General features: G+C 34.1%; 1 protein-coding gene across 5 annotated transcripts in view; it reads left to right on the forward strand.

Moving 5' to 3' along the window:
• LCORL (ligand dependent nuclear receptor corepressor like) overlaps positions 1–14,694 on the forward strand; it is a 166,200-nt gene that overhangs the window by 124,021 nt on the left and 27,485 nt on the right. For 2 of the 5 annotated variants that reach the window (XM_043572875.1, XM_043572877.1), the window contains exon 6: positions 8,113–8,206. The exons of 1 other annotated variant lie outside the window; for it this stretch is intronic. In XM_043572875.1, the coding sequence (XP_043428810.1) occupies positions 8,113–8,206 (94 nt within the window). Of the gene's footprint in view, positions 1–8,112; positions 8,207–9,566; positions 13,685–14,694 lie in introns of those variants that run through there. 2 more of the 5 variants (XM_043572876.1, XM_043572879.1) reach the window with 2 other exon arrangements.

The following is a 14,694-nucleotide window of genomic DNA, read 5'->3' on the forward strand; positions in this document are numbered from 1 at the left end:
TGTGAGAGAGAGGCAGAGCATGAGCAGAGGAAGTGAAAGAGGGAGACACAGAATCCAAAGCAGTTTCCAGGCTCTGAACTGTCAGCACAAAGCCCCAATGCAGGGCTTGAATCCACAAACCACAAGGTCATGACCTGAGCCAAAGTTGGACACTTAACCGACTGAACCACCGAGGCACCTTATCTCCTACCTTTTAAAAACATGATAATAGCAGTTGCAGTGTTCCATGTTTTGTTTTGTTTTGTTTTGTTTTAATTTATTTTTGAGAGAGAGTGTGAGTGTGGGCGGGGCAGAGAGAGGGAAACACGGAATCCAAAGCAGGCTCCAGGCTCCGAGCTGTTAGCACAGAGCCTGATGCAGGGCCCGAACGCACAAACCACAAGATCATGACCTGAGCTGAAGTCAGATGCTCAGCCAGCTGAGCCACCCAGGCGCCCCGTCCATGTTTTATTAATTACCTTAATGGATATGTTAGACCTAATTCTCAAGCAAGTGAAAGTACCATAATTTATATAACTATTTGTTAAATATTTATGGTTGTAAAAAAATTACATTTATCAGTCATATTGAAATCTTTCATTTGTCTTTGTACATGAAAACATTTTCACGTTAAATATTTTCTTAAAATGCCTAAAAAAGTGTGAGCATTTTTTTTAAGGCCAAGAAGCAGTTTTTTTAATTTTAGAGAGTGCGCTAGCAGAGGAGAGGGGCAGGGGAAGAGAGAGAATCACAAAAAAGCTTCACACTCAGTGCAGAGCCCAACATGGGGCTCAGTCCCACAACCCTGGGATCACAACCTGAGCTGAAATCAAGAATCGGACACTCAACTGACTTAGCCACCCAGGCACCCCAAAATGTGTAAACATTTTTAAGCTTTTTGATAACATATTGCTATGTTTCCAAAAGCGTTGTGTTCCTGAGCTAGTAGTGTTTGACCATGCAAGCTTATTACACCATTGCCAACATTATAATCTGTTTTGTTAAAACATCACAGATTAGAATTTTGGTTAAAGGCAGACTCTAGAACGTGGCTGCCTGAATTTGAATGGCATTTTCACTACTTACAACTGTATGATTGTGGGCATGATAATTGACCTTTCACTTTCAATGTTACCATTAAAATTTGCAAATTTATAAAACCTGTTAATATATTGGGTTGTATAAGCACTAAATGGGGTAAGACAGGTAATGCTGTTTGTTTTTGCATACTTTATTTGCACTAAAGAAAAATACTGGTTTTATATATTTAGATTTTTTGTGAGTTACTAATATGTTCTAGAAGTCAGCTGAATATGAATAAATTAATAATTTAAATCCTAGGAATCTCCTAGAGAGTACAGGAAGAAAAGACCAGAAAGAGCCAAAGGCTGACTAGGACCATACATTGAGGGGCGAAAAGAAAGACAAGACCCATTTAGGGAGATAGATAAGAAGTGATCTGAGACATAAGGTAGAAATAACATTAAGGTATTTATTAACAAAGGTTTGCAGTTTGCATCAAGCATTATTAAATGTTAAGTAGCAGTGATTTTGATGAAAGTTTTATTGCTAGTAATTACCATTTTTGTGAAATTTCATTTGGAATATTCTTCCCTCTAGGCAATATAAAATTTATGTGATATTTTCGGGGCACCTGGGTGGCTCAGTCAGTTAAGCGTCCGACTTCGGCTCAAGTCATGGTTTTGTAGTCTGTGTGTTTGAGCCCCGCATTGGACTCTGCGCTAACCGCTCAGAACCTGGAGCCTGCGTCAGATTCTGTCTCCCTTTCTCTGCCCCTCCTCCGCTCATGCTGTTTCTCTCTCAAAAATAAATAAATATTAAAAAATTTTTTTGAATTTAAAATTTATGTGATATTGTCTCCTCTCATTAAAGTGTACTTGCTTTGGGGTGCCTGGTTGGCTCAGTTGGTTTAGTGTCTGGCTCTTGATTTCGACTCCTGTCATGATCCCAGGGTCATAGGATTGAGCCTTGTGTCCAACTCTCTGGGCATGCAACCTGCTTCAGATTCTCTCTCCTTCTATCCCTTTCTCCTGCTCATGCTCGCTCACTCTCTCTCTCTCTCTCTCTCTCAAAAAAAAAATTAACTTGTCTTTGTGAACTGAATCTTACTAATGTTTATATATTTAATATTGGTGATAAATAACGTGGCTTCAAAGACCCATGCCATACTCCAATATGGACTGAGCTTCATGATTTGCCTTGTATAGCAACTGAAGACCCAAAGTGTTGTGAGGAGTTAATAAATATGTTTTTAATGTATGTAATATTCACAATTAATTGATTAATGATCATCAGTCTTGACAATAATTTCTGAAGAAAAATCTGTATGATTATTAGAACCTAACGAATATAGAAATTGATTGAAAACGATTCTTAGCCTCTTTATCTTAAGCAGAGTTTCTCTATGTGAAGCTAACCCTCTCTTCCATATAGATATCAACCTTTTGACTGTGTTGTCATTTTCTGAGTGGCTGAACAAAGTTAATTGATTGCATGACTATTTTGTTAGAGTCAGTTGTATGCAGTGCTTATTATTATGACAAAATTGAGTGAGTCATTGATGAGTCCGTGAATAAGTATTGGAGTACTGTTGCTTTCAGGCCCTGGCTTAGGGAGTGGGTATTGTGAGAAAATCAGCCAGGTAATTATGCTTAATTCAATATAAATCTTAAATAGATTCCAAACATACTTACTAACTCCCCATTGGAGTTTAGGTGCTAAATTAGGCAAATTATAATAATATGTCATAAGTACAGTATAGAAGAATACAAAGGGTATTGTATGTTGTGGGGAAAATTAGAAAAATGTTTGAGGAGATGATTCTGAAGGATGTGTAGAAGTTAGCCAGGCCAAGAGAACACAGAGCATACTTTGAAGAATGGACAAAGGCCATAAGATTAGAGATAGGAAAGAATGGTGTCCTTGGAGTGGTGAAATACAATTCTATGTTATAACAGTTGCATTTGTCTCCTTTGAATAGATCCTTGATCAGGAATTTGCATGAAAATACAGAACTGAAAATCTGTTAATGAAAATTCAAATCTTGATTTTAAAAGAAGGTGAATTCTAAAAAAAATAACCCAGTAAAGTGTTTATATCAAGAAATTGCCCAGTTTAGTCATGATTTCAGTTTTTCAAGCATTGGTCCATTTAAAAAGTTATCTCTTGTAGTATAATATATACAGTTTACCTGACCTTGTTGAAAGATTACACTGGCCCCTCTTTAATTCTATACATGTCATATTAGTGTTTGATCGACAATAAGTAAACTGTAGTGTTCAGACCCAGTCTATAACTAGTAAATGGAAATAATCTGTATTTATTATTAGGAAATTTTCAATTGTATAGAAATATACAGTATAATAGTCATGTTCCTGTCACCCAGAACTAATAATATGTTATTTGATCATGTTTGCTTCTGATATGCTTTCTCTTAAGGAACTATCACATCCTTTTGTTTGCTTTTGGAAGCAACCCCTGATAATACCTATTCATACATTAATAAGCAAAATCTTTTTGTGTGCTTTAGAAGTTCGCATTAATGCATACTAAATGCACTCTTGTTAATTTACTCCTGCAACTTGCTTTTCTTACCAAATTAGCAAAAATTAAAAATCTCAACACCACCAAGTGTTGTCAAGGATGTGGGAAAGAAATTTGGTGATATCTACTAAAGTTCAAACTGTAAAGTCCGGCACTTATACTTCTAGTGTATAACTTAGAAAATTCTTATACATGAACACAAGAAAGCATTTAGAAGGATTTTCATTTCAATATAGTTTATAATAGTGTAAAACGAAAACAACCTTATGTACCTGCCAATAGTTGAATGGTAAATAAATTTCAGTCTGTCTTCTACTTAGTTTAGATTGCCCTAGAGCATACATAATAAGTACTTAGTTTTTATCCATCAAGTTAATTATTAGTACTTTGGAAATATATACACACAAGACAATCTAGTTAATGTGTGCTAACTCCATTCTGAAGGAGTGATTCTTCTAGGTGTTATCACTACAGCTAGATCTAAATCAGCAGCAGGAGCAAGAAAATCCCCTTTACCCCCCATTCCTGATCTTTTCACTTTCTGTCATTCTTCCCAAGCTATCTCTCTCCTTTTCTTGTTTTTGCTTTTCTAATTTGGACAATCCTAGAGGTGACTCTTTATGGTTTTTCTAGCTCTTGAGCTACTGGAGTCATGATATCAGCAAAATACTTTAGTATAGACCAAGGCACTGCTAACAAAAAGTGAGATTTTCTGTGATAACTAAAATTTTTCTAAAAATTCTTTACTTACATATTTATGTATCCTGTATTCACTACATAAGTGTTCATTGATTGAGTGATTTTACTGTGTGACAGAAATATGCTGAAGGAGTATATTTGCCATTTTAACTGGATAACAGACTATAATGTGTTCCTTAAGTTCTCAAATACGTTTAAAGCAAAACGCTTAACATAGGTACCCTAGGATGGGGACAAGGCTGTGGGGGAAAAAAATTAAAGCATTTCTCACTCTGGTCACTGTTTAGAGTTTCGAAAAAAGAAGAATCAGGAGTATAAGCCTGATTTGGGTAGCTCTCTTAAAGATGGAACAGGACTTAGGTCTAGTTCATCCTTAAAATTATCTCCAGCCAGGTCCTTGTCTCTAGGAGTGGTCCAAAAAGGACAAGAATGCCTTTATTGCCCTAGCTAGGGAGCAACAACCTAATTTGCGTAGTTCATGTAAAGGAGGAAGAGGAGTTCCTTGTATCTCCTTTTCTTATTTCTGGGCTGTGGAATAATTAACTTTAAATCAACCTTATCAAAAGTCTAGAAGAGTTTTTTGTTTGTTTTTTTTTTTGTGTGTGTTTTTTTTTAATTAACTCATTTATTGTTGGTGTTACTTTTGTTAGAAGAGTTTAGAATTGGAGAAATTTCATTAATTCATTTTGTAACATTGACTAGGAATAACAGACTTACGGAGAGCATGTTTTATGTGCTACAAACTACATAAAACAGGAGCAGAATCAAAACTAATGAATTCAGTGTTAAATTTGAATATAAATTAGGTAGTAATGATTTTTTGAAGAAAATGATTTTATAAGGTCTTGAGTTAGCAAAATTGAGTTGTTGAAGAAGAGAAATGAGATAGTAAAGGAAAGGACATTTCTCTCTTTCTTCTTTCATTAGGTCACAGCACTCTATTCTTTATGAAATACAAATAAATAGATCCCTGGCCTGAGGAATTCAGTCTTGTGGGAGAAAAAGATCTATAAGTCAGTTATTACAAGACAGTGTCATAAGTGTTATAGCATGCTGTTGACACAAAGGAAACAAAAATCTGCTTCTGCTTGGGAGCATGTGGATCTTTAAAGATGAGTAGGAGTTTGACAAGTTGAAAAGGTAGAACACTCTAGGCAGAGGGAACCGTGCACTGCAGTTTGAGAGACCTGACACCACATAGCATGTTTGAGGAACTGCAAGTAGTTAGGGACACAGGAAGTATGAGGGTTGAGTTGAGTTGGAGACAAAGCATAAAAAATTGAGCTTCATGGGTAGCATGGGATGAGATGCTTCACTTAACAATTTTTTAAGGTACTGTGTACCATATTCTGTGTTTACTTGTCCGGTCTCCCCCTTTTAATTCTTCCAAATTCTATTCAGCAAGTATTTACTGAACACTTATTGTGTGCCAGGCACTATTCTAGGCAGTGGGGATATCTGGCTGAATAAAATAGACATGGTCTTTGCCTTCACATAGCTTAGAGTCTGCATGGCTAACAGTGGTAAGTAGATAAGCAACTAAGTGCTAAATAATGTAGTGTTGCAGGTATAGGAACCTAGAACAATGACAACCAACCAAATCCAAGTTGCGTCCTGAATGATTGAGAGTAAGATTTGGTGAGAATTAGGAGTGTGGGGATAGAAAGAGAGGATTAGGAGTATTCTAACAGAGGAAACTAACAAAGTGTGTAAGCCCAGAGTTGAGAAATATCATACCACTTTCCCAACAGGTTTCCCTCCTCCACCCTTAGCCCCTTGCAGTCCATTCTCACCACAGCAGATTTTAAAAGCATAAATTAAAATTGTGTCAGTCTTATGCTCAGAATACTCCAATCCTCCTTTCCTGTCTCTCTCAAAGTAAAATAGAAATTTCTTACTATGGCCTATAAGGCCTAATGTGATCTGCCTTCCTACATTTTTCTTTCTTTCTTTCTTTCTTTCTTTCTTTCTTTCTTTCTTTCTTTCTTTCTTTCTTTCTTTCTTTCTTTCTTCTTCCTTCCTTCCTTCCTTCCTTCCTTCCTTCCTTCCTTCCTTCCTTCCTTCCTTCCTTTCTTTTTAACGTTATTTGTTTTTGAGAGAGAGACAGAGTGCAAGCAGGGAAGGGGCAGAGAGAGAGGGAGACACAGAATCTGGAGCAGGCTCCAGGCTCTGAGCTGTCCACACAAAGCCTGATGTGGGGCTCAAACTCACGAACAGCGAGATCATGACTTGAGCCTAAGTCAGCCTCTTAACCGACTGAGCCACCCAGGCGCTCCTGCCTTCCTACACTTCTAATCTCATTTCACTCAGCCTGGGTTACTCCACTCCAGCCACCCTGGCTTCTTTGCTATTCCACAAACATTTTAGAAATGATTCCGTATCACAACCTTTGTACAAACTGTTCCTTATAGAAGCTTTCCCCCAGGTAACATGTTTGGTTGGTCATGGTTGGTACCATGACAGTTAGTACTTTTTATTTTTATACCTTTGTTACTGCTGCTTCTAAATTCCTAAAATAGTGCTTTGCACATAGTAAGCACTCCATAAAATTATTATTGAATTATACATAATAATAATAGGTTATGAGTGAGACTGTTTTATTTTCCTGTATTTGTATCTTGCAGGGCACTTAAGTGTTAGATGAATTTATATGGTAACAATAAAACCCAGTTGAATTTTTTTTAAACCAGCTTGAAATTTTTTTTTTTTTAATTTTTTTTTTTTTTAACTTTTATTTATTTTTGAGACAGAGAGAGACAGAGCATGAACGGGGGAGGGGCAGAGAGAGAGGGAGACACAGAATCGGAAGCAGGCTCCAGGCTCTGGGCCATCAGCCCAGAGCCCGACGCGGGGCTCGAACTCACGGACCGTGAGATCGTGACCTGAGCTGAAGTCGGACGCTTAACCGACTGAGCCACCCAGGCGCCCCAACCAGCTTGAATTTTTTAGTATATTTTTTAGACATATGTTTTCCTATAATGATTCTTTATAACTTTTCAGTTTTTTAACTATCAGTAAAGAAATATTCACAGTATTATTGAGTGCTGTGTTTCCAATTCATAGTTTATGTTTATTCTTTTTGTCCCTCAGATTTGTCAGATAACATGTCTGAATCATTGATTTTATTTATGGAAATTCAATATTATAACAATAATAAAAATAACTACATTTTAATAAATACTTAAGCAGTTGTTTTCTAACAGGCTATTTTTCCTAAGATGTCATATTCTTACTGGTTATGTCTTCATTCAGTAACAGATATAAACACTATATTATATAGACAGTGATTCAACTGTTCTATGTTTCAGTTATTTAAAACTGTAAAATTTTACACTGAATTCTAAAAATACATTGGTTATACATAAGAGTCACAGTTTACTACCCAAAGTATATGTTCCACATATTGCTAGTCCTAGTAAATGCTAGTTATTGTTCTCTTATTCATCATCATTTTTTTCTGTGGTCTCTGTTTTGTACAACTTACATCATTCCTACTTTCTCAGAGCATCATCTGGGCAGCCTTGAATAGAAAAAAAAATCATGGATAAGCAGTTAAATGGCTGTTCACTGCACAACAGTGGGAAAGGTGACCAAGTGTTGCTTTTAAACAGATTTTGTATCATAGCCTGTTTGTTTCTTCATATCACTTACGATATGCCAGCTCCTTCTCTGTTCTTTTTTCCTATGTAGTGCCTTCCCAGTCATGTCCTGTTGCTAAAACCACCAAATGAGTTGGTAATGGCCACATGTCAAATACAGGTGTTAATTTTTAGGTCATGAATTAGTAGATCAGCAAAATATGAAATGTTAAAATGTAAGGATTACCTATTTGTCACAAATATAAAGTTTTTTCTCTTGCAAAAATTATAGGGGATGGAGTGTTAGATCTCTCTACAAAGAAAACCAGCATAAAATCTGAAGAGTCATCCATATGTGATCCTTCTTCTGAAAATTCAATGGCTGGGTAAGCAATATCTAGGAAATATAATTTAATATTAATATAAAATTATCTCTACAGAGAACTCTTAATACTACTTTGAGTAGAATGACATATATAGCTTTCCTCCAGAATTTTTGTCACTCATAAGTGTGTGTCTCTCATACCTTTCATTCGTCCTTTCTCTTTCTTTTTTATTCTTTCTGTTAAAGAAAAGTTATCAGAACAATCACCAAACTTTAGTTCATGTTACTAAAATGAACTACCAACTTAACCATAGACTACAAACCAAGAAGCAGGACGAGTAAAGAAAATTTAAAATTCAGTACTCAGGAGGCAATTTTAAGGGAAATATGTGATTTCACTATTTAATTTTTTTAAAACAATCAACAAATTTTAAAAGTACTGTACTTACTAATTCTTACAGTTAGCTTATAATGTTTACATTTTTTTCACTGTGCTTTAGGTGTGGTGGCAAACTTTATATAATATATATAATAATATATATCTAGTAAGCACCACAAAAAGTCCTTTCATGCTTTCAAAGTTCTCATTAATTAAATAAATAATTAGCAGTGAAAATAATTAGCAGTGAAATGCTGTTCTGTTGGATTTTTGGATTTTTATTTAGTAACTTTTGCATCTTCCCATTAACAAACTGCATAGGAAGCTTTTTTGTCACATTTAAATCTTTGATGTAGAGTGTAATTTGTTTCAACTAAGACTGTAGTAGCTTTTGAATCTTAAGGTACAGTTAGCTTGTGTTTGAGAAACTTTGAAAATTACAATGATATGTTTGAAATAGAGATAACATTTATAGTATCAAATTATTTTACCCAAATATACCTTGTCTACTTGTTTCAAATTTTAAGTTTTTGTCTAGAGAAACATTAGTCTTGTGGAGATATGGGATGTTTGTGTTTGGAAATATTCTTGCTGCTACAAATTTCCTTTAAAGGGGTTGACTCTTTTATTACTTGTTTAGCGGTAACGTCACGTTTCTACTAACAAAAACTCCTTTAGGATTTGGGTATTTTTTATAATGGAACTCTAATTGTACAAATAAAAATTATAAGTATTGCTCTGCAAGCATCTGTCAGAGGAATAGCAACATCATGAGAATATTTTTACAAATACTGAGTTAGGATTTTATGTTCTTGGAAGGTCTGCCTGTTGAGGCCACCGTATGATTGACACATTGTCCTACCAGGACTGTAGCGTTTGCTTTGATAAGGAGTAACTACTACATCTCACAGACTTAAAAAGAGTCATAAGCAGTGATGTTACCTAAGCAAGGAGTATAATAAAGGAGTGGACCCTTCCCTTCCATAGCTGTGTGAGAGTCTCTCATGCATCAGTTTACCATCGTTTCATTCCATCCATCCAGGAGACTACACAGAAACAGAGAGGACTATGTGGAAAGAAGTGCTGAGTTTGCAGATGGTTTGCTCTCAAAAGCTTTGAAAGACATTCAGTCTGGAGCACTGGACATAAATAAAGCAGGCATACTTTATGGCATACCTCAAAAAACTTTACTTCTCCACTTAGAAGCCTTACCAGCAGGGAAGCCTGCATCTTTTAAAAACAAAACTCGAGATTTCAATGATAGTTACTCATATAAAGACAGTAAAGAAACTTGTGCAGTGCTGCAAAAGGTAGCCTTGTGGGCAAGAGCTCAAGCAGAGCGCACAGAAAAAAGTAAACTCAATCTACTTGAAACCTCAGAATTAAAATTCCCAACAGCTTCCAGTTACCTCCATCAGTTAACTCTACAGAAAATGGTTACTCAATTTAAAGAAAAAAATGAAAGTCTACAATATGAAACTTCACATCCTACTGTACAGTTAAAAATTCCTCAGCTCCGAGTAAGTTCTGTTTCAAAACCACAACCTGATGGTCCTGGTCTGCTGGATGTTATGTATCAAGTTTCCAAAACCTCTCCTCCAGTCCTAGAAGGATCAGCTCTCCAAAAACTGAAAAATATACTCCCTAAACAGAACAAAGTAGAATGTTCTGGGCCTGTAACTCACTCAAGTGTTGACTCTTATTTTCTACATGGGGACCTCTCTCCTTTGTGTCTTAATTCTAAAAATGGAACAGTTGATGGAACCTCTGAAAATACTGAAGATGGATTGGATCGAAAAGATAATAAGCAGCCCAGGAAAAAACGTGGCCGTTATCGCCAATATGATCATGAAATAATGGAAGAGGCTATTGCAATGGTAATGAGCGGAAAGATGAGTGTTTCCAAAGCACAAGGAATTTATGGGGTACCTCACAGCACTTTAGAATACAAGGTAAAAGAAAGATCTGGAACACTGAAGACTCCTCCGAAGAAGAAACTCCGATTACCAGACACTGGGTTATATAATATGACAGATTCAGGGACTGGCAGCTGCAAAAACAGCAAGCCTGTGTAGATTACTTGTTAGGAAGATGTTTGTGTGTGTGTGTGTGTATGTGTGTGTGTATGTGTGTTTGCGTGTGTGTGAGTATGTGCACAGGTGTGTATTTGTGTGTCTGTATACACACATGTGGGAATTACAGATGCTCACTCTGACAGGAGACATGAAATTTTACAGTTCAAAAACCACTTACATGCCTTTTGAAAAAAAGTTTTATTCAGGGTTTTCACTGTGGACAGAATTATATAGTTGCTTACTTAATTCTGATAGTTTGTATTTAATCCTTGTATAAATAGGTGGAAAAAATTCAGGTTTTCTTTAGTAGTCAATAGCATAAAGCGTTGTGGGAAAACAAGTAATTGTCGAGTGAAACATTTTTATTGGTGAAAGACCACTCCAGCCATTCAGTTGAACCATCTTATAATGGAAATATGATATTAATAGTTCGTAAACATTTTTACATAATATACTTACGGCTATTGTAAGTATATCAGACAACCAATCAAAGTTTAAATAGACAGCTATCTCCATACTAAGAAAAATTAATATATACAGTATTAGTACACTACAGTGTATTCTATGAAATATGAAATGCACTCAAGTGCATCCACCAGGAATAGAAAAGAAAACCTTAAATGATATGTATAATGAAATTTAATATTTATCATTTAATAGTTGATTTGCAGGAAGTTGGGGTTTATAAGGTATATACTTTTTAAGAAAACTGACACATAGTTAACCCCAGCAGCTATAGAATCCTTTAATATAAGATGGAATACTAAGAACAAAAAGTAATTTAAATTTAATTATTAAAATAATTTAATTTTGTTTTTCATTTGAAAAATAAGCTAATGTGTAAGGTTAGAAAAGAAAGTTGGAATGCAACTTAGAGCATGTTTATAATGTGCACAGAAAAAGCTTGAGAATGATAATTTTGATTTAAATGTGCTGGTTAGTTGATGTTATGACTACTTTAAATTTTAAGGATTGTGACACACTCCTACTATTGAAAAACCTCAGTGTAACTTTAATATATTTGCTGCTGTGACATTTCAAAACATTTTCAGTTTATCAAAATGAATTACAGATTTCATTTTGGTGGGCGATACATTATCATTTTGCTAATAACCAAATTTGCAGTTTGTTCAGGGTCTTGAATAGATTTACAGATATTTAACACTGAAGCTGTTTTGAACTTTCAGTAATGTAAACTCTACTAATTGGGTAGTTAGAAGCTGGGCAGTGCATTTTAACTTTTACAGACTCATAAGAGAGACCAATAATTTTTATATAGCAGTTTTAAAATGTGGTTCAGAGTATCCATGTTGGATTTATGGAGTATGCAGTGGTAAAATGTTATAAAGCATGTGCCTCCATATAAAGAATGGGGATTTGCTTCATATATTCAGAATTCTCCGAGTGCCCCTTTCTCTGTTAAAATTCAGGTTCTGATCATTTTTCTAAGCCAATTTTCCTAAGTCCAAAAGGAATACTTAAAGCTGAATTTAAAAAATAAGTGCACCTTGTCAAATACTTGTGTTTTTACACTTGTGTTTGTGTGTAACTAATAATCTCATATACATGTAATACTAAAGAGATTTTCAGCTATTACATTTAAAAACTGCTTACATATGTTTAAAGAAACTGAAGAGTGGGAAGCTACACAACCAAGTAGTTATTTGGTCTCTTAGAGCTACACTGAACCCTCTTCAGCTTAATGTTACCTGCATACTAGGGTATGAATCCTCTTGCTCTGTTTTTGTTTTTTTTTTTTTTTCCAAGTAAGTATACATAACGGATTGCAAAACAGCAGATGTCAGGGTCATCTTTCTTTTTAAAGAATTAAGCCATATTTTGTGAGGGCCAGAACTTGGATTATTTAATATATTTCCCCTCCCCCCCCCATTGAAAAACACAGTTAAAAGATAAAGTAAATGTTTCAACACAATTTTATTGACCTCTTTATACAGAATTTTACTTGCAAAATTTGGGGGCCTGAATGCATTACATAATATTTATATTGAGCTTTTTTATTCCTCACACTATATTTACATTAATAAATTGATTGAGAAGTTTATAGAAAAGGGATACTTACAGAACACTTTTATATCATTTAAAAGATGACCTGACCAAAAACTTTACAGGATTCATAAAATCAGGGATCATTTTGCTATTGACTTCACAGTGATCAGTAGTTTTATAGGTAATATTATAGTTAATTTGCAGCATTTAGTATTTGTATTATTTATTTTTGGTCAGAAATAGTAAATTAAATATTTTTTGATAGTTTATAGGTAATGATCAACCCATAACTTTTAAAAGAAACAAAATGTTTCTAATTATTGAGTTAACTTTTGATTATACAAACTAGGAAAGGCAGGGAAATTTATGGGTTCCCCTTCTCCCCAATGATTCTATTAAGATGTTCTTTATGTTAAACTTTCAAAGTACTTTATAAATTTAGTTACCAGTTACTACTTATTAATTGACAGTTTTATGAAAAATCCAGTTTCAGCAGACTTTTAATGAAGGTGAAAGCAACCCTTATATGCTTTCTACTTATTTGAATGTTCCTCAAGTATTTTATATTTAAAAAAAAAAAAAAAAGAAGGAAAAGAAAAAACAGTGCCTCTGTTTTTAGAAAACTACTGCTCAGTAAAGTTGTTTAAACCATTTCTGGTAGCTAATGACAATTTTATATTAAATTGTATACTAACTTTAGTGAGACTGATTTTTTTAGTTGTTTACAGTACAAATACTTGTATTTGTTTTTTAATTGCAGTATTTCCATTGTCGCAGTAATTTAGTAAAACTCTGTGGCTGCCTTGATTTTGACAGATTTTGTTAATATAAACTGATTGTTAGGCAATTAGTTATATTTATGCATAAATCAATTGCACTATAATTCATGAATTATTTATTACAATATTTTCTAATGAATTCATGTATCTGTCTTGTGTTGTAAATGTACTGTAATTCTGTTCCTACTTTGTGTTGTTATATATCTAAATCTGATTGTATGAATCTTAATTGTTCAGTTAACGTGTTTCTAGGTTGTAATTTGTAGTAAAGCACTTCAATGCTTTTGCACTTAAATTTACAACACTGTTGGTGTGTGATTGATTTACTCATTCAGTAAAAGAAAAGAAAAGAAAGAAAAGAAAAAAACTGACTACACTGACTTTTTTGATTCACCATAGGAATGAATTTTATTTTAATTAATGTGAGAAGTTGACTTTCTCCAAAGAACTATTTCACCAACAAAATTTGCAATGGGCAAAACTGATAGTAACATACAAAAAATGGGCAGGGTGTTTTGGTTTGTAAATCTAACAGGAAAAGGTTAGAAAAAATTTTAACATTAAAAACAAGGGAGCTGTGAAAGATATGATTATGGTACCTTTACATATAATCACTTGAGAATAGAGTCTAGTTTGGAGATTTATGTGTATTCAACTATTATTTACTCATATTAGATTGTTCTTTGAGTCTCTAAACTGCAAGAAAGATGGAAAAGAAAAAAATTGGAGCCAAATAAAAGTATTATGGAATTTTATAGTTTGAGAATTTAGTTCTCTAATATCTGATATGTGTGTATCAGATATAATCTAATACTTGAATATCCAGTTAGTAACTTTATGAAGCTATTCTTCATATACCATTAGATGGAAATTACTGACCACTGTGGTATTTTGGAATTTCCATTATTGGAAGTAATAAACTGAAAAAATAAAAATAAAAGTAATAAACTGAATAAGAAACCTTTTTAAAGTTTAGACTTCCTTGAAATCTCAGAAGAGATGTAAAAATCTTGTGGTTTTCAGAATAGTTAACACGTCATTAGTTTTAATTATTTCTACTTCTATACTTGACTTACTAACAGATAAAACATTGAAGCATTGAGGAAGTATTATGAAAGCATATTAATCTTTAAAATATGGTGCAATGTATTTTTCTAAGAAACATAAAATCTCTTTAATTATTTAGTCACAGGTATGTTTAATAGCCCATAGCATAACTTTAAAGAAACTGTTGAAGTGCATCTATCAGAACGTTTTTGGGTTTTCTTTTGCTTATATGAAAATTACAATTTTTACTTTGCTGGAAAAG

This window comes from Prionailurus bengalensis, chromosome B1 (assembly GCF_016509475.1).
Source record: "Prionailurus bengalensis isolate Pbe53 chromosome B1, Fcat_Pben_1.1_paternal_pri, whole genome shotgun sequence".
Classification (NCBI taxonomy): Eukaryota; Metazoa; Chordata; class Mammalia; order Carnivora; family Felidae; genus Prionailurus; species Prionailurus bengalensis.